This window comes from Ursus maritimus, unplaced genomic scaffold, assembly GCF_017311325.1.
Source record: "Ursus maritimus isolate PB19 unplaced genomic scaffold, ASM1731132v1 scaffold_14, whole genome shotgun sequence".
NCBI lineage: Eukaryota > Metazoa > Chordata > Mammalia > Carnivora > Ursidae > Ursus > Ursus maritimus.
The window spans coordinates 44,622,948-44,644,179 of record NW_024423786.1 but is presented as its reverse complement, the minus strand read 5'-3'; the positions used below and the strand labels follow the sequence as shown (position 1 = coordinate 44,644,179).

The window sequence follows — 21,232 nt, the reverse complement described above, 5'->3', positions numbered from 1 at the left end:
CTAGACCGCCGGACTCCAACACATCTAGACTAGAAATTTCTAGAGACTCAGACGCAACACAGGGCAGGGTCCGAATCTTCAACAACTCCAACCCCCAAAACCTTCAAATCTGACTTCCAACTTCCAGAACCTTTCCTATCCTGAGGGCTGTGGGCTCAGGACAGGTTTTCGGGTTCTGGAATCTTCGAACCCCTTGCAGAGATCTGAAGAGCCCCTGGATTCAACCTGCCTCCCTGTCCCCCTTTCAATCGTTTCTTCATCAAACACGCTTCAGATCAACCCTGCAAAGGGCTCCGCGCCAGGGGCTGGGAAGAGGTGGGGTGGAGAGCCCCAAGAGGCGCCAGCGAAGGAGAAGAGGAAGGTTGCGGTGGGAGCTGGCCCGCGGAGGTTAGGGGGCGGGGTCGAGAAGGGAAGAAGGGAGGGGTGGGCGTGGTGAACTTCGACTGGGCCACTGAGAAGCTCGGCGGGGCAGGGAGAGGGGGCCCTGGCGGGAGGTGAGGCGGGGAGGAGGCAGGAAGGAGCCAGACCGGGGGCGGGGGCTCACGCTCAGGTGAAACTCTTTGCCCCTGCTCGCCGCCCAGAGGAGCTAAGAGGTCGGAGGCTGGGCGGTCGTCTGGGGTGAGTGTTGGGGGCCCCTGAGGATCTAGCGGACGCCTTTGGTGGGGACGGGAGGATCGGGGTTCTAGGGAAGCCCCGGCAGGTCCCTGGGGTCAGGTGTCCACCGCGTTTACCCTCAAGGTGCCGGGAGATCCTGGAGCGCCGGGTCTCAATAACCCCGTTGCCCTCCCCCGTCGGTAATAGTAGTGGTCTGCATTTCCAAGGCCGGCTCCAGCCCGGCCGGGAAGGAAGTCGCTCCCGGCACTGCCCCGTCGCAGCGATGGACACAGCGAGGCGTCCCTGGACCCCTGTCCCCACCCCACTACGCCCACCTCCCAGGATAGGGCGGACTCAGGATGGAGAAGTGGAGGACGCTCTCTGCGCTCTGGCTGTTACTGTTACTGCTGTTTGTGTGGAGATTGTTAGCGCACTGATTGGAAGGATCTGGCAGGAACAGGCCCCGGGTCTCCCCAGGTTGGGTTTTGTATTTTCTCCAGGGGACCACCGCTGACCCCCAGCCTTGCCGGGCGCTGGGCCAACATTCCTGCCTGGGGACCTCAGCTCGTGGCTTCCCCTGGGGTTCAGTTTTCTCCCTGTTCAGCTGATGCCGGGCTGTGTGGCTCCGGCAGGGTTGTCCTGGTTTTTGAACACGCCTCAGTTTCCCCTTCCTGACTAGGACAGTGACCCAGCTTCCATGAGGATGCCTGAGATGTTCAGCCAGTGGAAGCTTTTTTTGGGGGGGGGGCTTCAAGTGAGTGACTTTGGGTCTCGGAGCTTCTGTTTACCTCTGGGTCAAGGTGGGGGGCTTGTAGAGGACTGTGGCCACTTAGTGGGTACCGAGGGAAGGAGAGCTGTCACTATAACTATTTTAATAATTATTATTGGGGCACCCGGGTGGTTCAGTCGTTAAGCTTCTGCCTTCAGCTCAGGTAATGATCCCGGGGTCCTGGGATGGAGCCCCGCATCAGGCTCCCTGCTCAGCGGGAAGCCTGCTTCTCCCTCTCCCCCTGCTTGTGTTCTCTCGCTGTCTCTCTGTCAAATTAAAAAAAAAAAAAAAAACAACCCTTAATAATTATTATTATATCATTAGCCACCATTCCAGGTTCCTGACCAACTTTCCCTCTGGGTCAGAGTTTGTTTTATTGTCATTTTTCAGTTGGGGAAACTGAGCTCACCCACTCCCCCACCCCACCGGAGCCTCCCGTAGTCCAGGGGGAGCTGCCTGGGGGAGCTGCCCAGATTTGGGGCCAGCCCCGGGGCTACAGCTACCTTCCACTGCCCTGTTGGTTCCTAAGGCAGTCACGCTGCCAGGCAGGGCTGAGGAGTCTAGAGTAAGAGGAATGGACCCTGCGGCAGGCAGCTGGGCCCCCACTTGACCTAGGTGACCAGATTATGTTTGTTGATCCCTGTCCAGCCGTGATGTCCACCCCTGACACCTAGGGTGTGGCATTTCCTGCCAGGTACTTTGGGTGTGGGGGAACCACGAAGGGGCCTTGAGGTATTTAGACAGGCTTCTTTGACCCAGGAAACCTGGGGCTGGGCTGGGTGGATCAGCCCTAGGGAAGGAGGTAAGGTGTCACTGGGCGGCTTCTCTTCCTGCCACTGTCTCTGAGGCCCAGAGTGGGGCAGCAACTTGTCCCCACCCCCATGAGTCAGGGAGCAGAGCCATTGTGGTCCCTTCTCCTGCTGAGAGTCTGACTCTGCTTCATTGCTTCCTCCCTATGATGGGGAGCTCACTACCAACATAGCAAACTAAAGAAGCCCTCCCCCCCCGGTGGTAGTGGTTAAAGACAGGGATTGGGCTCCACTTGACCTTCCTTGAATAAGTTCCTTGGATGAGCGCTCTGTGCCTCAGTTTCCCTATCCATAAAAACGAGGCTAACAAAGCCCTATCTTCTGGCACAGGTGTGGTGGGTAGAGGAGCAGATGGCCATGGCCGAAAGCCCACACACAGGACTGCTGTGTTAACTTTAATCCTGATTATGTGGCTCATTGCGTTCTCATTCGTGGTATTTATCTTTGCATGAGAGAAATAATGTTGTGAAGGCTGCAGGGCTCCAGCGGAAGGCCTGGAGGAGGTCTCTGAGCAGTGTGAACGTGTGGGGGTCCTTCAGGCAGTCCCCAGAGGCAGGGCGCAGGAAACCTCAGTTCCTCCAGCTAGGAAAGGAGTCCAGAGATGCCCTTTTGAGGCTCAGCTAGGGCCAGGCCATTTAGTTAGGGGTCTCCGTCCAGCCACCGATCCCCACCCAGACGCATCCCAGGTACCCTGAGCAGTTTCCAAGGAGGTGGGCTCCCCAAGGTCAGCTCCTCCAAATGAGTCAAACTCCATGAGCCCTGGCAACCAGAAACCGAGAAGTCAAGGTCTAAAGGGCATGTGTCACCCCCCCCCCACTACCGGCACCCTCTTCCACACCCCCGGGCGCCCCAGGGCCTATGTTTGCATAAAATCAGCTTGCTTACACAGTTTTACTAAAGCAGGGTCTGGCCAGAGGGAGCAGAAGGAATTATCTTTATTGGGTTTTTTCCTCTCTCTTTTTTTTTTTTCCCCCCTTCCGTTTACAAAAGGAGCTTTTGATTCTTGCCTAAAGAGACCAGCCCATTGTTACTGGCAGGCCTAGCTGGTACGAACTGGTGAGGGATCACCCTAGGGTCCAGAAGGTTGGGTTCTAATCCTAGCAAGCTCTCTTGGCCTCAGTTGGCCGTGTGACCCGTGGTAGGGAGGCTCCCCCTTTCTGCGCCCAGCTCTCTCACCTAGTAACTGGAAACCAGCCCTCCCCCCAAGAAGGCTCAGTGAATCACAGGGCTCATCTGCAGGCCAGGGGCTCACACCGTCTCCTGCACGTACCCCCGACTCCCATCCTGGAGTCTCTTCCACCCTGGAATTTGCTCTTCTCCCCAAAACTGTCTTGTTCACTGCCTCTCTGTCCCCCCTGTTAGTACATCAGCTCCGGGAGCACAGGCCTTTCTCGCAGACGTTCTAGGCTGCGTGCCCAGAACCTAGACCAGGGGATGGCACACATTAGGGTCTAGGTGCTCAGTGCCGGCTCCGAGCGGTCACGAGCATGCATGTGACAATGGTCGTTGACACTGATGTTAATATCATCACCGTTGGCTCTTCGAACTTTAGAGAAAAGGCCGGTGTTTGGTCCTACGGCCTTTCTCAGGACTCAGGTCCTTCTGCACACAAATGGGCTTCTCCTGTCACCCTCCCACGCCTCACCTCGCCTTTTGGAGGTCCCAGAATGTTCCATGCATGCCCCTTTGGAAATCCCAGCTGAGGGCTGTCAGGAATTACAGAACCATGAACCACAGTGATGCCGATGTTGGAAGTGAGTCGGGAGCTGGCCCCTGACCCCATCCGGCTTTGCAGATGAGGATGCTGTGGCCCAGAGTGGGCCAGCCGCCTGCGCCAAGTCCGCCGACGGTCAGTAGGCAGGTCAGGAAATCTCCCGGGAGCCACCGCAGCGGCTTCAAGGGCATCAGCTCTCAGTCTTCCCGGCTGCCGGGCAAGGGGATTCCGAAACCAAGACCCAGCGACTGGGCCCGTTGGGGTCACCAGGCCTGTGGGTCACTGGAGCTGGAAGTGGGGTAAGGAGGGACACGGGTGGGTCTGTGGCTAACGGGCCAGGAGAGTGACTGAGGACTCACCCTCTCTGGGCCTTGCTTCCTCAGATCTGGAAAGTGGGAGCGTCCAGCAGGGAATCACCTTGATTTGCTGGGAGCCTCAAAGTCCTGGTCAGGCAGGCCTCTCTTGGTCTCAGGGTAGTGCAGAGCAGGTGGGGGCACATCCGGGCCCCGAGGGTGTGAGCAGGTGGGGCCTTGCCTCCTGGACTGCACCGCATTCTCTGCCACCTCCCCCCCACCGTGTGTCTCAGCTTCTCTGCCTCCCCGGACTGCTGACGAATCGTGACAAGACCAGGGTGAGGAGGACAGAGGTGCCTGGAGCCACATTTGCCTGGCGACTTGCCAGGCCTTGGTTGTCAACCTGCGGGGGGTGGGTAGGCATGGGATATAGGGCCAGCATTCTGTCGCTAATAGGGGTCCTGAATTAATTCTGTTGAGGGCTGGGCCCCTTCGATACCTCTAGTGCCTCATTAATATTCAGTGAATCTGGGGTTCAGTCGGTTAGGAGGTTAGGAATCTCGGCATCGGGCTCCCTGCTCCACGGGGAGCCTGCTTCTCCCTCTCCCTCTGCCCCTCCCCTTGCACGTTCTCTCTCTCTCTCTCTCCCTCTTGCTCACTCTCACTCTCACTCTGCTCTCTCTCAAATACATAAATAAAATCTTAAAAAAAATATTCAGCGAATCCTTAATATTTAGTGCTGTGTGTTTGCAACAGATGGTGGCTATTCAGTGACAGTATGTTGGTGTCCCGGTGGTGTAGTGGCTTGGTCACATTCCTTGTGATAATATTCATTCGTGCTTCACGAACGTGCCTGGCTCCTCATTGTCGCTCTAACTCCTGGGTGCCTCCGCATATTCAGCAGGCCATGAACAGTATTTAATGACGTTCGGTTTGTTGCTCAGTAAATGCATCGTGAGTATTTCAGTGCTGTGGGTACTTAGCTCTTTAGGGCATTCGGACCCCTTGGTCGTGTCTCTGGGGCACACAGGCACTTGCGAACTTACCGTGACTGAATGGCTGGCATCCTCCAAGGCCTGCGGGGCCGCGGACGGGTCGGCGGCAGCTGTCATCGACAGTGGGTTGGGGCTGAAATGAAGCACGAGGAAATCGCAAATGTGTGGGGTGGTCCTTAGTATTTTTCCCTTGTTCAACAAGCACCAGCAAGTGTCACGTAGGGCCACAGCTGTTGGGGACAAGGTCCCTGGCCCCACCTCTGGGGCTCCAGGCTGGTGGAGGAGATAAAGAGAAGTGAGTGGATTTCCTGTGTGCAGGGGTGGGTGGTGAGAGCTGCAGAGAAAATCAGAGCCAGGTCAGGCTGTTTTAGCTGGGAGGTTGAGGCCCTTCTGAAAAGGCAACATTGGGAGGCGCCTGGGGGGCGCAGTCCGTTGAGGGGCTGACTCTTGGTTTCGGCCCCGCTTGTGACTGAGCCCCGTGTGGGCTCTGCGCTGAAGGGGAGAGTCTGCTTGAGATTCTCTCTCTCCCTCCCTCTCCCCCGTGTGTGTGCACGTGTGCGCGCTCTCTCAAATAAACAAATCTTGAAAAAAAAATAAAAAGGCAACAGTGGGCTGAGCCTGAAGATCAAAGAGAATCAGGGGGAAGAGCAGGAGTCCCAAGTGGAGAGAACCGGGGGCGGGGGGGAGAGCAGGAGCCCAGTAGGTGCAAAGGCCCTGTGGCAGGGCTGAAAAGGCTGATGTGGTTGGAGCAGACCAGCTTGGGCAGATGTCATTGGGGGTGGGGACGCGGGGGCTGAGAGGTCCCACACCTGGCAGCCACAGCCCAGGGGGAGGTCTTGGATCTTGAATATAATGAAACAAGTGGCTTTTATGCGTATGTTAGAGGAAGCAGGCTCTGGGTGATGGCGAAATCGCACCAGTGTATGGAGAGCAAACAGCCGGGAACAGGAACAGCTGGTCTGCCAGTGAGGGTCCCTGATAGTCATCCCGGATGTCACTGCTGTGACTCTGTCCACAGCCACTATGTCTGATCTGGAGGGAGAAACAGGGAGGAGACACTGCCACGTCTCCAGTGTAAGGATGCAGTATAAGCAGTATAAGGATGTGCTCATCCGTCAAACACTTCTTGGGCCTTCCCGGTTCCCCTGCCATTGTGTCCCCACAGCTCTTGCCTGGACTTCACACCTAGGTCAACCACTGTCCCATAACATCCCATGTGAAAGGCCACAGGCTTCTCGGTCTGTTTCTCCTGGTCCGTCCTTTTCTCTCCCCCACAGGCTTTAAACATCTACGACTCCATTATATTCCTGACCCCCCCACCCACTTCCCTGCACTTCACTGATCAGCTCCTGTCCAGGCCTGCAAATTCTTCTGCCTGGTTGCTTCCCCAGCCTCTGACTCCTGCCCTGATTGTCCTTATCCCCTCAGTGGCCGCAGGGGGCTTCTTTTAAGAAGCATAAATCAATCTTCTCCCTCCCCTGCTCACACACCTTCCATGGCTCCCATTGCTCCTCACATGCAACGGAAGAGGTGCTTCATGGCCTGCCCCATTTCTTCCCCACCGTCCCCCCGGCATGGTCTGGCAGCCTGCCATCATCTCCCTCCTGTGCCCCTGCTCCAGCCACACTGGCCCCCTCTCTCCCTTCAGCGCCTTACATTTGTGGTCTGGCCCTTTGCAACCATGCCCTTCTGGACCTTTGAACTTGCTGTGCCCTCTGCCTAGAATGCCCTTCCCCCAGCACTCTGACCAGGTGACTCCTTATCGTCCTTCAGGATGTCGCCAGGCTGGGCAGGTCCCCCCCACGGACCGTGCCTTCTCAACAGTGTTTATCATATTGCTACTCAATTAACCGCCTCTTCCTGTATTAACGTCGTCAGGGAGGGGCTGATGGGGTCATACCTATTTACAGGTTCACTCGCCAGTCTGGCCCAGCAGCGGAACGTTGACTGATGTGGGTCCCAGTTCTCTGTCCTTGGTCAGATGTTTAAGTGCCTGGTTCCTCGTGACGGATTCTGGAAGGCTCTGCGTTCTGGGTGGGGAATCCCCCGGAAACTCCACATCATGAGAAGGATCGGATAGACAGACTGACGGACCCCACCCTTCGGGGTCCTGGGTTCCATTCTGCTTTTTTGCTGAGTCTCAGGATCCCCATCTGTAAGCAGGGACTCTGGGGGCAGCAAAAGAGCCAGTATAATGAGCCAAGGTCACCGAGTGGCTGCCACACAGTCAGTGTATGCTAAGTCCTTTGACACACAATCCCGAGTGACCTCATGGTGTGTGTGTTGGTTGGGGGTGGTGGGTTTCAACACTCCCATGTCCTGATGAGGAACTAGACTCCAAAGGGGAAGTGGCTGCCCAAGAGCTTCTTTCCGCTCCCTGCTCACGTACCCTCCATGGCTTCTCCTGACCTCCAGGAGACAGCCCCACTTTCTATCTGGAGTTCAAGGTCTTTACCAGTCACTCCCTAGCCTCAGAAATCACTCCCTCTCCAAATTCTGCTTTTCATCAAAATAAACTGCAGATGATTTCTTGAATAGACCTTGTCTGCTTTCCCTCCATGTCTTTGCTTTCGCTCTTTCCTCTACCTGACCTCCCCGCTTGGTGAACCCCTCTGCATCCTTCAAAGCCTCAGCTTCAGTATCCTAGTCCCCTCTTCTGGCCCAGCCCTGATCCCACGGGTGCCTGGATTGGTCTCCCCCAGATTGGGAGCTACTGTGGGGCCAGGCCCAGGGTTGAGGCTTCTCAGGTTCCCCAAACCTATTTGTTGAATGAATGAATGAATGAATGAGTAGTTTTCATATGTGTTTCTTGGGAGAGGAGCTGCTGAGACTCTTCTCAGGACTGAAGGATCTGGAAATAAAGCAGGTCGTTTCTGTGGTGATGTGAGGCACCCACTGGGCCACCTTAGAATAGCTCTGAGCTCCACTTCCCCATCTGTGAAACAGGGGTGGTGATTCCCCCAGTTACTCAAAACCCACAGACTTTGCTGAGTGAGCAGCTGTTTGGGCTCCCGCAAAGCCAATCGTTGTGCCCAGTGAGAACTGGAGAGGGTGGATGGCAGAATCTTGGGTGGGGTCAGGAAATCGGATCCAAGCCTTCGAGGAGCTTCTCATCAACCACCTTGCCCAGCCAGCAAAGGCTCCAGAGTCGCTGGCGGCTGCTCGGGCGCTTGGAGGAAGTAATACCAAGAAGCTCCCCTTCCTTGGTGGAGCTGGGCCTCTAAGACCCCACCCCTTCAGATAGTAAAACCCTTAAGGACAGGTCAGTGACTCCCTAGGGCCTGGGGTGCAGCCCACAGAGGCACCCAGCAAGGTTTACTAGACCAATAAATCCTCAACACTCTCACCCTTGCTCACAGGGAGGCCCAGAAGTTCGTTTGTTCTTTTTTTTTTTTAATTGAATTTAATTTTTTAAAAGATTTTAGTTATTTATTTGCCAGAGAGCGAGAGCAAATAAATGCAAGTACACAAGCAGGGGTAGCAGCAGGTAGAGGGAGAAGTAGGCTCCCTGCTCAGCAGGTAGCCCGACGCGGGACTCGATCCAAGGACCCTGAGATCATGAGCTGAGCCAAAATCAGACACCCGACCAACTGAGCCACCCATTGTCCTCCCAGAAGTTCTTTCTTATGCCCATCCAGTGTGAGATGTTATGAGGATAGCAACATTACCTGCTTGAGGGTTTAAGGGGCTATGAGTTATGAAGGGCCTTGGTGGATGGTAAAGGGAAGGGGCTCTTGACTGCATTAATAGAGGTCTAGTATAGGGAGGAGGAGAAGTGAACCTTCCTCCCCTCCCTCCGACTTGAGCTGTCAAACCCTTGAGCTCTCAAACCCTAATCAGGACCCTCAGGGGGCTGGGAGGGTAGAGTAGCAGAATCCCTCCATTTAATTTTTTTTTTTTTTAGATTTATTTATTTGAGAGAGAGAACGCAGAAGGAGGGGGAGAAGCAGACTCCCTGCTGAGCAGGGAGCCTCATGTGGGGCTCGATCCCAGGACCCTGGGATCATGACCTGACCTGAAGGCAGATGCTTAACTGACTGAGCCACCCAGGTACCCCAGTATCCCTCCATTTATAAAAATCTGAGACATGGGGGCGCCTGGGTGGCTCAGTTGTTAAGCGTCTGTCTTCGGCTCAGGGCGGGATCCCGAAGTCCTGGGATCAAGCCCCGCATCTGGCTCCTCTGCTGGGAGCCTGCTTCTTCCTCTCCCACTCCCCCGGCTTGTGTTCCCTCTCTTGCTGGCTGTCTCTCTCTCTGTCAAATAAATAAATAAAATCTTTAAAAAAAAAAATCTGAGACGTGGGGAGAAGAAGTTGGGAATGCTGGTAGCCAACAAAGGGCAAGTGTTCCATATGCAAAGAGTTCTTATAAATAAACAAGAAAGAAAAATGCAAGAAAAAGAATAGCCATTAATGGAACTAATTAAAACCAAATGGCCACCCCAAGAGGTTCTTTTTTGCCTTGACACCCTGGTAAGAGCCAGTTAGTCATTTCAGTCCTTCTCGTGCCTCCCCCTTCCCCAAAGCCCAAGTTCGGCTGAGTTGTAAATATTCATATTTGCCGAAGTATTTTCCTTTATTCTGAAACCCTTGTTTGGAACTTACAAGACACGTTTCCAGGGAACTGGTCCTTGGCCACTTAGGTTTAATTTTCTATTTAATAGATGTTTAATAAATATGTAAATAATATAAAAATAATAAATCTCATAAAAACTTCGTATGATGAATTTATACAAACCCATATCAAGGGCTTTTGTTCGATCTTGATTTTCCTCTTCTCATCTTCCCTTGTTTTGAGTTCTCTATTCCGGATTTCTGTGTTGGTTTAGACCAGGATATCTCAAGCATGACAATGTTGACATTTGGGGATGGATTATCCTGAGGTGGGGCTCTCCTGCGTCTTCTAGGATGTTAATTTAAGCAGCATCGCGGGCCTCTGCCCACTTGATGCCATTAGCAGTACCATACCTCCACCCTGCCCAAATCCTGACAGCTAAAAATGTCTCAGGACACTGCCAAGTGTTTCCTAGGAGACAGAATCACCTGTTTGAAGATCCCTGATTTAGGCTCCAAAGTGCTGATGGGTGGGAGGGTGAATCACTCGAAAATTTTATGGGTCCTGGGGCACCTGGGTGGCTCAGTAGGTTAATATAAGCCTTTGACTTGGGCTCAGGTCATGATCTCAGCATCGGGGCTTCGCACTCAGCGGGGAGTCTGCTTTTCCCTTTCCCGGTGCCCCTCCCTCTGCTCATGCGCACCTGTGCGTGCGCTCTCGCTCTCAAATAAATAAATAAATAAATAAATAAATAAATAAATAAATAAAACTTTACGGGTCCTTAATGAGAGTATCTCTTGCCCAGCAGTTGGGTTCTGAGGTGTGCCATTGTTTTCCAGGATCTTTGGGTCTCTGGCCACAGGTGTGGCCCAGGAGAACACAGTGACATTTCTAGTCTGATTTCCTTTTCGGTGACGTGGTCTTTCTGTTACAGCTCATGTGTTGTGTTCCTAACCTTGAAGCTCAGGAATCTGCCAGGTTTGCCCGGGAGCTCTCCTTTGCCGTCGTCCATCCTGGACTCAGGGGTCTGTTCAGCTCAGGAAAATGTCCTACTAGGATTCGGTTCATTCTTGTATCGCATTTACCAGCACACAGTTTCATCTCAAGATTATTTGCCTTTTTGGGTCTCCCAGACCTGTCCTCCAGCAGCCGAAGCCCCAGGGCGGGCAGTCAAGTTGGGACACCACGGCAACAAGACAGGCTCTTTGCCGCCTGCATACAGGGTTCTGAAGCCGCGTAGGCTCCACTGGCTCTGGCTCGTTGCACCTGCCTTTCCCTCCCCTGGGACCTTTCACCCAGCCCTCAGCCCTACTAGCTCTTTTGTGCCATTCACATCCGGCTTAAATGTCATCCAGTCCTCGAAGTCCAAACCTGCCTCGCGACCCTGTTTCCTCCTGTGGCTTTCATCACCTGTCACCTCATATCATTTCATTGAGGTTTTCATTAGTGTTTGTTTCCCCTCAAGGGTGCGGCTTCCATAGCAGAAACATTGACGTATCCCTGTGTCCGCAGAAACCCAGCATCCATCCAGCAGCATTCAACGCACATTTGATGCCTACTATGCCCCAAGCTCAGTTCTGGGGCTGGGGGTAAAAGGGTGAACGAGACAGGTCACACGGAGCTCAAGTTCTGGTGGAGGAGATGAAGGCGAAGCTACGGATGTTGAAAGTTTTATTCTGTATTTCAGGAGGTGAAAAGTGCTGTGGAAGAAAAAAGGTAGAACAGGGTTGGGGATCAGGGATCAGGGGACCAGTGAGATATTGGGTCCTGAGGAGTCCTTCCTGAGAAAGGGACATTGGAGGAAAGGTAGGAAGTGAGGGAGGGAACCACATGCACATGTGGGGAAGAACATTCCAGGCAGAGGGGAGAACCTGTGCAAAAGGCCTGAGGGGGGATCATGCCCGGTGTGTTTGAGGCTAAAATCCCCACCACAACACTCTTACATAGGGTTAATTCTCCCTGTTTTATGTGGAGGCTCAGAGAAGTCAACCTTCTTTTCCAAGGTCACACAGCAGAACCTGTGGGGTAGGATCTGAGCCCTGTTTCTGGGAGACATCTCGCTGGAGAGGCTTGGCCAGGCAGTGTGCAGAGACAGCAAGGGGCATGTTGGGGAAATGGCCTCGTGGGTCCAGGAAGAAAGCTCTGCTCTGGCCTCTGGATGGAAATGGGAAGCCATTCTCTTCCTTGCTTCCAGGCGCTAGCTGGGTAGGGTCGCTTAGGGAGGGAGCGGCCTTCCAGAACCCACTGACTGCCACGCGTTTTCCAGGTGCCAGCAGGGAGACAGAGAGACCCCAGGACAGCACGGACATCCCCTGGCTGCCCGAGGTAAGTTCTGAGCTTCACACACTCATTGCACAATACTCGTTGAATGCCCATGAGGTGCCCCGTGCTGGCAGCGCCCTGCATAATCCTGTGAGTTGGGGATTGCTCAGATGCCCCCTTTTATAGCTGAGGAAACCGAGGCCCAGAGTATGGGGGCATGCACACAGCCAGAAAATGATGGAATTGGGCTCTGGAGTCTGCGCCTCTCTGGGGGAGTCAGTCAGTGTTTGAGAATGGTTAAGCCCTGCCTTAGGTCTAATTCAATACTTTCATGCTGCTAGAAAATAGACCTTCAAGTTTAGGGCTGAAAAACAGTACCTACGTCTCCAGACAAAAGGACATTAAGGGAATGCAGGGAAGCTGGGGAAAGGGATCTGCAAGGGAGACCAAGGGCTCTGCCTGGATATGGGAAAGGAAAGCTTCTAGGAGGAGGTGACATTACAGCTGGGGTTTTGAAGGGTGAATAAGAGTTTGCTAGAGAAAACCTTAATGAATTTGCTTTTATTCATAAATTTTATTCGTTTAAACACTCCCTGCTTCTCCCATGTGTCTGCCTCATCCTGGGCCATGCAGGGACCCTCAAGAAGCCCCCGGTCTTAGAAAGACAAAGCTAAACACAGACACCCCCATGGGATCAAGACTGGGCCAGAGCGGTAGATGGAGCTAGAGGTGCCAGACAGAACCAGGAGCATTCCTGAGGGTTAAAGAGAACTTCCCAGAGGATGGATCATTTAAGATGGGTTATAAAGGAAGCATAGGAGTTTTGCAAGGATGATAGCTCTGTTTGAAACCTGCTGGGCCTGAGGGATCTGTGAGGAGCCAGGGGCCATGCTCCAGTGACAGGACCATTAAAAAATTCAAGAAGAATGGGTGATGGTTTGGATCAGAGTGCCAGAAGCTCGGAGCTTCCTGGAGGGGGCAGGGGGAAAGGGAAGCAGGAAAGATCCCAGTAGCTCTCAGTGATAAAGAGGCCGTTCTTGGTCTCCCTTGGGGAGGCTCCCAGGCCATCTCAGAGGCAGGGACATGAGGAGGACCAGGTTGAAAGGGGGGATTCTGGGCACACCGGGTCTGGGAGGCTCACCTTGGCATCTCCATGCCCGAGTCCATTCTGTAAGTACTTAACCCCCTGTAGTGCCTGGGCAACTGTCAGAGCCAACGGGCTGAGGTGCTGGAGGAGGTGGGGGGTGTGGGGAAATAGGTGGGGGGGCATTTCAATCTTGTACCGACCTGAGCACCTACGGGGCCGCAGCCAGGTGTTGGGGTCCACAGGCAGCTCAGGGAAAGTCCTTGGCCCATCCCGTCTCTCCAGCCCACGTCACTCTTGGCAGAAACCGCCAGGCCGACCAGGATGCGGTGTCGCCGGCCCCTGCGGACAGAGGTGGGCCTGGCCGTAGCCCTGAGCATCTTCTCCTTCCTCCTCCTCCTCCTCTTCAGTCTGCGCGTGTCACCACCCGCCTTCCAGAGCCCGGAGGAGCCCCAGGGCCGCCCCCTGGCTCTGACCTGGCCGCCTCAGCCCTCCCGCCCACTGCCCACCCCCTGCCGGGCCAACACCTCGGTAGCCGCCCTGCCGAGCTTCGCGGCGCAGCCACAGCAGGTGCGCGACTTCCTGCTGTATAAACACTGCCGCGACTTCCTGCTGCTCCAAGACGCGCCGCCCAGCAAGTGCGCGCAGCCCGTCTTCCTGCTGCTCGTGATCAAGTCCTCGCCCAGAAATTACGAGCGCCGGGAGCTGGTGCGGCGCACGTGGGGCCGCGAGCGCCGGGTGAAGGGCACCCAGCTGCGCCTCCTCTTCCTGGTGGGCACGGCCCCTGACCCCCTGGAGGCCCGCAAGGTCAACCAGCTGCTGGCGATGGAGGCGCGGGTGCACGGTGACATCCTGCAGTGGGATTTCCACGACTCCTTCTTCAACCTCACGCTCAAACAGGTGGGGGCAGGGCGTCCCCTGATCAGGGCCACCCATCCTTCCTGCCCACTCGCCGCCCAGGGAGCCAGAAGTCCCCAGCCATCCTGCCCCTCTCCCTCGACTGTCCTGGTGGTGAACTGAAGTCTTCTTGCTCTAGGGGAGGCAGGGAGAAAGGGCACGGTGGCCTGAGGTTACCAGCGTGGCTCTCAGAGCCCATGAACCTGGGTGTGAACGCAGGCTCTGCCGCCCACTTGCCATTTGCCTTTGATAGATAATCATGTTCCTCTCCTTACTCGCTGCTTCTTCGTGGTCATCAAGGAAATGGGATTTCGGGATTTCGTTGGATCCAGCCGACCTCTGAGGGCTGCTGTGAGGATTAGGGGAAAGGATATTTACATATTTACGAGGCAACCTGGAGTGCCAGTAACAGAGGCCGAGACCGTGGGCGGGGGTGGAGGGGCACTGGGCAGGACACAAATTGTTTATTTGTTCTTATTCTCTCCTGATGAGGCCCACATCTGGGTGGTAGCTGCCCACTAGAGACCTTTTTGATGGACAAGAACCCACAAGAAGTGGAGGGAATCCTGCCCCATGCACAGATAAGGAATTGGAGGCTCCAAAGACCCACCCAGGCGTTGGAGGGGGCCCATTGCAGGGTTCCACTCTTTGTAGGCACAGGAAAGTCTGGGCTCGAAACCTTAAGTTGCTACTTTTCTGTTGTGTGACCTTGTTCCCGGCGCTTTTTCTGGAGAGCCTCTATTTCCTTGTCTGTAATGAGGTTGAAGACCACACCTGCCTCCTAAGAGAGATGGAAGGCAGGGCAGGCACTGAGCACAGTGCAGGGCATGCTGCAGAAGTTGTTACAGAGGAAGCTGAAGCCGAGGCGGGTAGAGGGCCAGAACCTCTCAGCGCGCCATGTTCTCCATGCAGAACACAGAAGTGCATAATAAATGTCCACTTGTCAAACATGAAATCCAGTACCTGTGAAGCAATGACCCCCACTGGGTCCTGGGGGGATGACACAGGGAGGAGAGACACAGCCCCCACCCAGGGGAAGCCTAGAGTCCGGGGGTCGGGGGGGGAAGGTAGAGGCTTAAGAACAATCACCCAAGTAATTATTTAACTGCAGTGCTTGGCCCGACGGAGTCAGAAGGAAATAGCAATAAATGTAAATGGGACAATTTTCAAGCACTTCTTGGTGCCTTACAGAGCATCATTTCCGAGGACCCCCAACACTCCCGGGGGCAGGTCCTACAATGAGATCTGTCTGGAAAGTTGGAAACTGAGGCTCAGGGTGGAGCCTTAAGCCCAGGCTGGTCTGACCGGGGGACATAGCCTCGTCTGGGCTCCCCGGGCTGGGGCGGCCCACAGGGACCCAAGGCCGATTGCCCCACCCGTCCAGCATGTGCGCCCTGTGTCCCCCCTTGGCCTGCAGGTGCTCTTCCTACAGTGGCAGGAGACTCGGTGCGCCAATGCCAGCTTCGTGCTCAATGGTGACGATGACGTCTTCGCACACACGGACAACATGGTCTCCTACCTGCAGGACCACAATCCTGACCACCACCTGTTTGTGGGGCAGCTGATCCGCAACGTGGGCCCCATCCGGGTTCCCTGGAGCAAGTACTATGTGCCAAAGGTAGTGATACAGGAAGAGCACTACCCACCCTACTGCGGGGGTGGTGGCTTCCTGCTGTCCCGCTTCACGGCCACCGCCCTGCGCCGGGCCGCCACCGCGCTGGACCTCTTCCCCATCGACGATGTCTTCCTGGGCATGTGCCTGCAGCAGGAAGGCCTGGAGCCCGCCTCCCACAGTGGTATCCGCACAGCCGGCATCAGGGCCCCCTCGGCCCGCACGTCCTCCTTCGACCCCTGCCTCTACCGGGAGCTGTTACTCGTGCATCGCTTCCTGCCGTACGAGATGCTGCTCATGTGGGATGCGCTGACCCAGCCCAGCCTCACCTGCGGCAAGCAGCTGCACATCTACTAGGTGGCACCAGGGCCGCCAGCCTCCAGGCTCTGATCGCCGCCCCCATGCAAAGGGGCAGCCTCTTCCTCACCAGAAGTGGAAATCCTTGTTCCCCGAAGCGGGTCAGGCAGAGGGGAGTGCCAGGGAGGTTTTGATGAGTGCCCAGGCGAGCTGGCAAACTCCTAGACGTCTTTCCAAACCCACCCGGTACTTGAACCCACGTTCCATCATCCTCCCTAGACTCTCAGCTAAAGGGACCATCTCTTTCCGTGGCAGCTAATTGGAGAAGCCCCTCTGCTAGGGGTTCCATCTGCTGCTCTGGCATCAGCCCCACTTGAGTCAAGGTCCCATTTCCCAGCTCTGACCTTCAAGGTCAGTTGGGAACTCCTGGGTCCATTTGCAGCTGAAGTGAGCAGTATTTTTCAGCCTGGGAAAGGAGTTTCGTTCTCAGCCTCTCCCCCGGTCTCCACCCACCTCAGACGGTGGAAGGGGCCCGAGAAGCCACGAGTGGGACCTCCCCCTCCCTGCTTGTGGTATCAAGTGTTCTAATGGCGGAAGCATTGGGCAGAGGAGGGAGGCGGCCGTCTGACTCAGGCAGTGCCAGCTCAGAGTTTTCTGGAGTCCCTGACACGGCCCAGCCCCCACACTTGTGCTCCCCAAGAATTCAGGGAATGATGCTGGGGCCAGAGGGTCTTCACTAGGCCCAAGGTCAGCATACACACTCACCCCAACGCCCAGAGAAAGGAGAGATTCAGGTCCTTAGGTGTCTCTGAGTTCTGGGGACCCAGAACCGGCCCCACCCCAGTATGTCTTTCAGACTGGGGAGATCCAAGCAAAATGGTGATACCCCCCTCCCCCCACAGCCCTGCTGGCTCTGGGCAGGTGTCTGGGGCCCAGGCTTCACAGGCATTGGACTAGTGCTTGGGACATGGGGATGGGGGGACCTCAGACAGCAGAATGATCACTGGGAAGTGGGTACTCAGGGAATAAAATGTTTTGTGAAGACCTGAGGTTCTGTTCTTTTTTTTTTTTTCTTTTGAGGGATTTACAAGTTTTAATTCAGACCAGTCTACAATCAGTAAAAGTCTCATTTTCAGTAGAAAATATGCACCAATACAAATGGCATGGATGAAGTGGGGGCCACTTGTTTCTATCAGGCGGGTCCTGCCCCTGCTCACACACCCTCCATGGTTCCCTATCACCCTCAGGTCATATCCCAACAAGACTGGGTCGCTCTGCCAGCTTGACGGCATGCTCAGGAGAGAGAGGCATGGGGTGAGACTGCTCCTGGCCGTGAGGGACAGTGGGCCTGCCTTGGCCTCCTGCTTCCGGCAAGACTCCTTCCGCACACCACCCAGCCTCCCACTCTCTTCACCAGACTCCTCTCCCACTAGGACTGTGGCTTTGCTGTCCTCTGTCCCACCTCCTTTCCCTTCTGTAAGTATTCATTTTGCATCTCCTGTATGCTGCACACCTTGCCCTATACTCCTGCTCCCAGACCCACTGGGATGGCAGATACCCAGCTCATAGTGAGAAAACAAACCTGTGAACAATCCAACAGGAAGTTATCAGAAGCAGTGGGAGCTTCGAGAAGTAAAACGAAGCAGTTGGACGCACAGCGATGGGAAAGAATATTAGCTGAGCGATCAGGGGACTGGGACTGAGGTGACATTGGAGCTGGGACCTGAAGAAAGAGGACATGGCCTTAGGAAGAACCAGGAGAACAGTGTTCCAGGCAGAAGGCATAGCATGTGCAAAGGCCCTGAGGTGGGATACTCGGGGAGCATTCGAGTTGCAGCGAAGAGGCCATGGCTGGAGCTTGGTGAGTAAAGAGGTTCTGGAGGGAGGGGATACGTGAAGTCACAGGGGCTGTGATGGCACCTTTGGAGCAAGGAGATGACAGGATTGATTTTTTAGTTTTAAGTACCCCTGTACTCACTGTTGGAAAGGGAGGTGGAAGCTGAGGAAGGCAGGCTTAGATGAGACGGCGGCTGTGGGGGTTTCTAACGTGGGTCTGACCTCATCCAGCCCCTGCTCACACCCCTGCAGCTCCCCATCGACCTCGGGAGAGAGTCCTTCTCTCCTGCTGTGCTGGATTGAACAGTATACCTCCCCCCCGGGGCCTTAGAATATGGTCTTATTTGGAAATACGGTCTTGGCTGGGGTGGCTGAGGGCTCAGTTGGTTAAGCGTCTGACTCTTCATTTTGGCTGGTCTCCGGTTATGGTCTCTGGGGGGTGAGATCGAGCCCCACATAGTTGGGCTCTGCGCTTAGCAGGGAGTCTGCTTGAGATTCTCTCTCTCTGTCCGCCGCTTCCCCCCCCCCCGCCCGCTCTCTCTCTCAAATAAATAAATAAATCTAGGGGAAAAAAAGAAATAGGGTCTTTGCAGATATAATTAAGGTAAGGATCAAGGTGAGATCGTTCTGGCTTAGGGTGGGGTGGGCCCCACATCCAATGAGAGTGTTTTCACAAGAGACAGAAATGAACACACAGAGACACGGGAAAGAAGGCCGTGTGAAGACAGAGACAGAGCTTGGAGTCCTGCATCTAGAAGCCAAAGAAGGTCAAGGATTGCCAGCAGCCACCAAAGGCCAGGAGAGAGGCACAGAGCAGATTCTGCCTCAGAGCCTTGCAGAAGGAAACAGCCCTGCCACACCTGGACTTCTGTCTCTGGCTAGAACTGTGAGGGAAGAAAGTGTTGTTTTAGGACTCCTGATTTCTGGTAATTTGTGACGGCAGATTTAGGAAAGGGATAACGTGGGACTGGCTCCCAGAGTCAAATGCTTGGTCATTTTGCCCCGGCCCTAGAATGTAAGCAAGTTCCATCTCGGGGCAAAGGGAGGGTGCAAGTGACAAAAATGGTCAGAGTTAGGTCAGTAACTGTCCACGATGACTCATCCCGATGTCCGTGTGTCTGTCCGCTGTGATGTGGACTTTAAGTGACATTAAGCTCCTCCCACCCCCGTGGGTCTTGACAGATGTCCTCAATTCGAATCCTGCACTTGGCCATTCCCTCCCTGTCTGACCTTGGCACTCAGCCATCTTCCCCAGCCTCAGTTTCCCCACTTTGAATCGTGATGACTCTCAAGTTGCTATCAAGCTCCTGAGAGTGATGGTGAGTCCATGGCAGCCTGGGGCGTCGGGGGGGGGGGGCAGCCCATTCAAGGGATGATGCAGGCTTGTCCCCTTTTCTTGAGAAAATGCAAAAAAGCTGCTTCAGATTCTGCGGGAGCTTCATTTATTTACCATTAGGGAGATGGCAAGGGGGGGTGCACAGATCCGGGGAGGGCGGCACCTGGGGCTCCTCGGAGGCCAGGACATTTGGCCCCAAGTGTCTGGCATCTCCACAAAACCACGGCTCTTCCAAGCCAGGGTTGAGGTGTGATTTTTTTCGCAGTTGGCCCCACAGAGGAAGGTGGCCTGGGGGAGGTGGGGAGCACGGGGAGGTGATTTTTCTCACCATCCTCCCAGATCGGGCTTTGCAGTGCTGCGTCGCTTCAGGAGCTCCCCAGCCCGGATCCCTCTGGGTCTCTGGATCCTCCGACGCCACCCCTGGGAGCGTTCAGTGAGGACACAGGGTCAGCAGGTCCTGGTGGGAGCAGCCGCTGAGGCAGCAGTGGTGGGCAGGGTTGGTGGCCGCTGCCCGCCGGCGGCGGTGGTGATGGCGAGAGGCCTGGGGCAGGGGCTGTGGAATGAGAACCAGCGTGGGGTCCCCTTCGGCCACCAGCCCGTGGAGGTGTCGTCCTTCCAGCCACTGCAGCAGCTCACCTGGGGACAGAGCAGAATTCAGCATGGGCAGGGGACCCTAGAGGATCCCTCCCCAATGTGTGCACACACCTGCACACCCACGTCCCGCTGAGTGACCCACTGAATGCTCGTCTTGTGCACAAATAGAAAGTGAGCACCTATTAAATGCCCACTGTCTACTGAGCACAGATATACTCCCCCATCCAGATGTGTGCACTCTCGACCCACACCCACACTCAGGTCCCCAGCTGTGCACATTCCTGCAAGCCACCTATCACGCAGACGCATAGACACTTCACAAAGCCAAAGACAGCAGGGTGACATGTGACATATACATGTGCACACGTGTGCAGGCAGTGGGCTCACATGGACACATGCACACACCCTCATGGCCCTTCCCAGCCCTCCCCCATGCGTGCCTCTGCACATCCAGCTGCATCCGTGTCAAAGATGCCTACGTATAGGACACGCACGTGTGACACGCGGGCGTACACGTCTGTTTTATACCCTCTGCACCGGGGCAGGCAGAGGGTGAGGAGAGTGAGCACTGGCCTCAACGCACAATTGAAGGGGGCGCCAAAAAACTCAACAATGAAGATCACTCATATTTCAGTGCAATGGTTTTAAAAATAAAAATTAAGGCAAAAATTCACGAAGATCAAAATACTGAAATTACAAATAAGGCAGGATCTGACCATGCACTTGCAAGACTGCCTGGCTCGCCGCGCACTGGTGTCCTGCCCGCCAGGGGACGCATCCTTCGCTCGCTTGCACACCCGCACCGCCCGCAGCGGACCCCGGTACGTGCGCGCAAACCCACCCGCCTGCCCGGACGGCCACCAGCGCCGCGTGCACCTGCCCCACCTAGAAACCCCAGAGCGCGGTCCTCGCCCGCCCCCACTCACGGTCGCCGCCAGCCACCCGCCGCCCGTCTTCGGAGGACCAGCGCGGGCCCCCGCACAACCGCACCAGCGCGCGCACGAAGTGGTGGCCACACAGCTTCTCCCGCGCTTCCGGAGCCGGCTCAGAGCCCAGGGCGAGCGCCAGAGCCGTGCCCAGCAGCACCAGTGCCCAGGTGAGTGGGCGGGGGTTCATGGTGGCAGGAGGCCGGCCCCAGCGGGGACCCCTTCTTATAGGCATCCAGCCCGCCCCAGCTGAGGACCTTGAATGGGAACAGAGCATTCCGCGGACGGCTCAGGGAGGTCAAGGGCGGGGTGAGTGCTGAGTGCAAGTGTAGTGTAAACCGGTTTTTTCTCCCTCTCTCTCTCTCTCTCTTTTTAAGTAATCTCTAAGCCCCGGCTGGGGCTCGAACTCACCACCCTGAGATCATGCTTTGATGGTCCACTCACGGAGCCAGGATTTTTTGCAGTGTCGGACTTAAGCTTTGATGGCTCAGGCATCCACTTCAAAGGTGGCTATCTGGAATAAACCTATTTGCCAGCCATGCGGCTAGATAAAGGGCCAGGCCCTTCCTGCACTGAGGCTTCCTTGTTTGGGAGGTCTTTTTTCTTTCTTTTTTCTTTCTTTCTTTCTTTCTTTCTTTCTTTCTTTCTTTCTTTCTTTCTT

At 55.3% G+C, this 21,232-nt stretch overlaps 3 protein-coding genes and 1 long non-coding RNA gene across 7 annotated transcripts in view; 1 reads left to right on the top strand and 3 right to left on the bottom strand.

Moving 5' to 3' along the window:
- Nucleotides 1-437: 437 nt before the first annotated feature.
- B3GNT3 (UDP-GlcNAc:betaGal beta-1,3-N-acetylglucosaminyltransferase 3) lies at nucleotides 438-16,928 on the top strand. 2 transcript variants are annotated; one of them, XM_040629041.1, is made up of 4 exons: nucleotides 438-618; nucleotides 11,994-12,052; nucleotides 13,378-13,973; nucleotides 15,388-16,928. In XM_040629041.1, exons 3-4 carry the CDS (start codon nucleotides 13,398-13,400, stop codon nucleotides 15,937-15,939), a joined length of 1,128 nt encoding a protein of 375 aa, XP_040484975.1. In that variant the 5' UTR covers nucleotides 438-618; nucleotides 11,994-12,052; nucleotides 13,378-13,397; the 3' UTR covers nucleotides 15,940-16,928. The 2 variants fall into 2 exon arrangements, with proteins under 2 accessions (XP_040484975.1, XP_040484977.1); XM_040629043.1 differs by having other exon boundaries at nucleotides 13,359-13,973.
- LOC121102520 lies at nucleotides 3,090-9,178 on the bottom strand. Of its 2 annotated transcripts, XR_005834589.1 has the most exons (3): nucleotides 7,075-8,087; nucleotides 5,226-5,447; nucleotides 3,090-4,582 (listed from the first exon to the last, which is right to left on the bottom strand). It is a non-coding gene; the product is annotated as an uncharacterized LOC121102520 (long non-coding RNA). The 2 variants fall into 2 exon arrangements; XR_005834588.1 differs by having other exon boundaries at nucleotides 3,090-5,447; nucleotides 7,075-9,178.
- A 2,215-nt stretch (nucleotides 16,929-19,143) lies between the features above and the next one.
- LOC121099772 (insulin-like 3) lies at nucleotides 19,144-20,940 on the bottom strand. 2 transcript variants are annotated; one of them, XM_040629046.1, is made up of 2 exons: nucleotides 20,636-20,940; nucleotides 19,144-19,687 (listed from the first exon to the last, which is right to left on the bottom strand). In XM_040629046.1, exons 1-2 carry the CDS (start codon nucleotides 20,846-20,848, stop codon nucleotides 19,499-19,501), a joined length of 402 nt encoding a protein of 133 aa, XP_040484980.1. In that variant the 5' UTR covers nucleotides 20,849-20,940; the 3' UTR covers nucleotides 19,144-19,498. The 2 variants fall into 2 exon arrangements, with proteins under 2 accessions (XP_040484980.1, XP_040484979.1); XM_040629045.1 differs by having other exon boundaries at nucleotides 20,572-20,913.
- Nucleotides 19,144-21,232, bottom strand: part of INSL3 (insulin like 3) — a 3,622-nt gene continuing 1,533 nt past the window's right edge. Inside the window, exon 3 of the mRNA XM_040629044.1 lies at nucleotides 19,144-19,390. The gene's annotated coding sequence lies outside the window, so the exon portion shown is untranslated. The remainder of the gene's footprint in view (nucleotides 19,391-21,232) is intronic.

Excerpts from the sequence above, each read along its gene's own strand:
- B3GNT3 (XM_040629041.1), top strand. The coding sequence starts at position 13,398 with ATGCGGTGTCGCCGGCCCCTGCGGACAGAGGTGGGCCTGGCCGTAGCC. Across the intron at positions 13,974-15,387 it reads TCAACCTCACGCTCAAACAG|GTGCTCTTCCTACAGTGGCA; the intron begins GTGGGGGCAGGG and ends CTTGGCCTGCAG.
- LOC121099772 (XM_040629045.1), bottom strand. The coding sequence starts at position 20,848 with ATGCTCTGTTCCCATTCAAGGTCCTCAGCTGGGGCGGGCTGGATGCCT. Across the intron at positions 19,688-20,571 it reads GCGGGTGGCTGGCGGCGACC|GTGAGCTGCTGCAGTGGCTG; the intron begins GTGAGTGGGGGC and ends CTCTGTCCCCAG.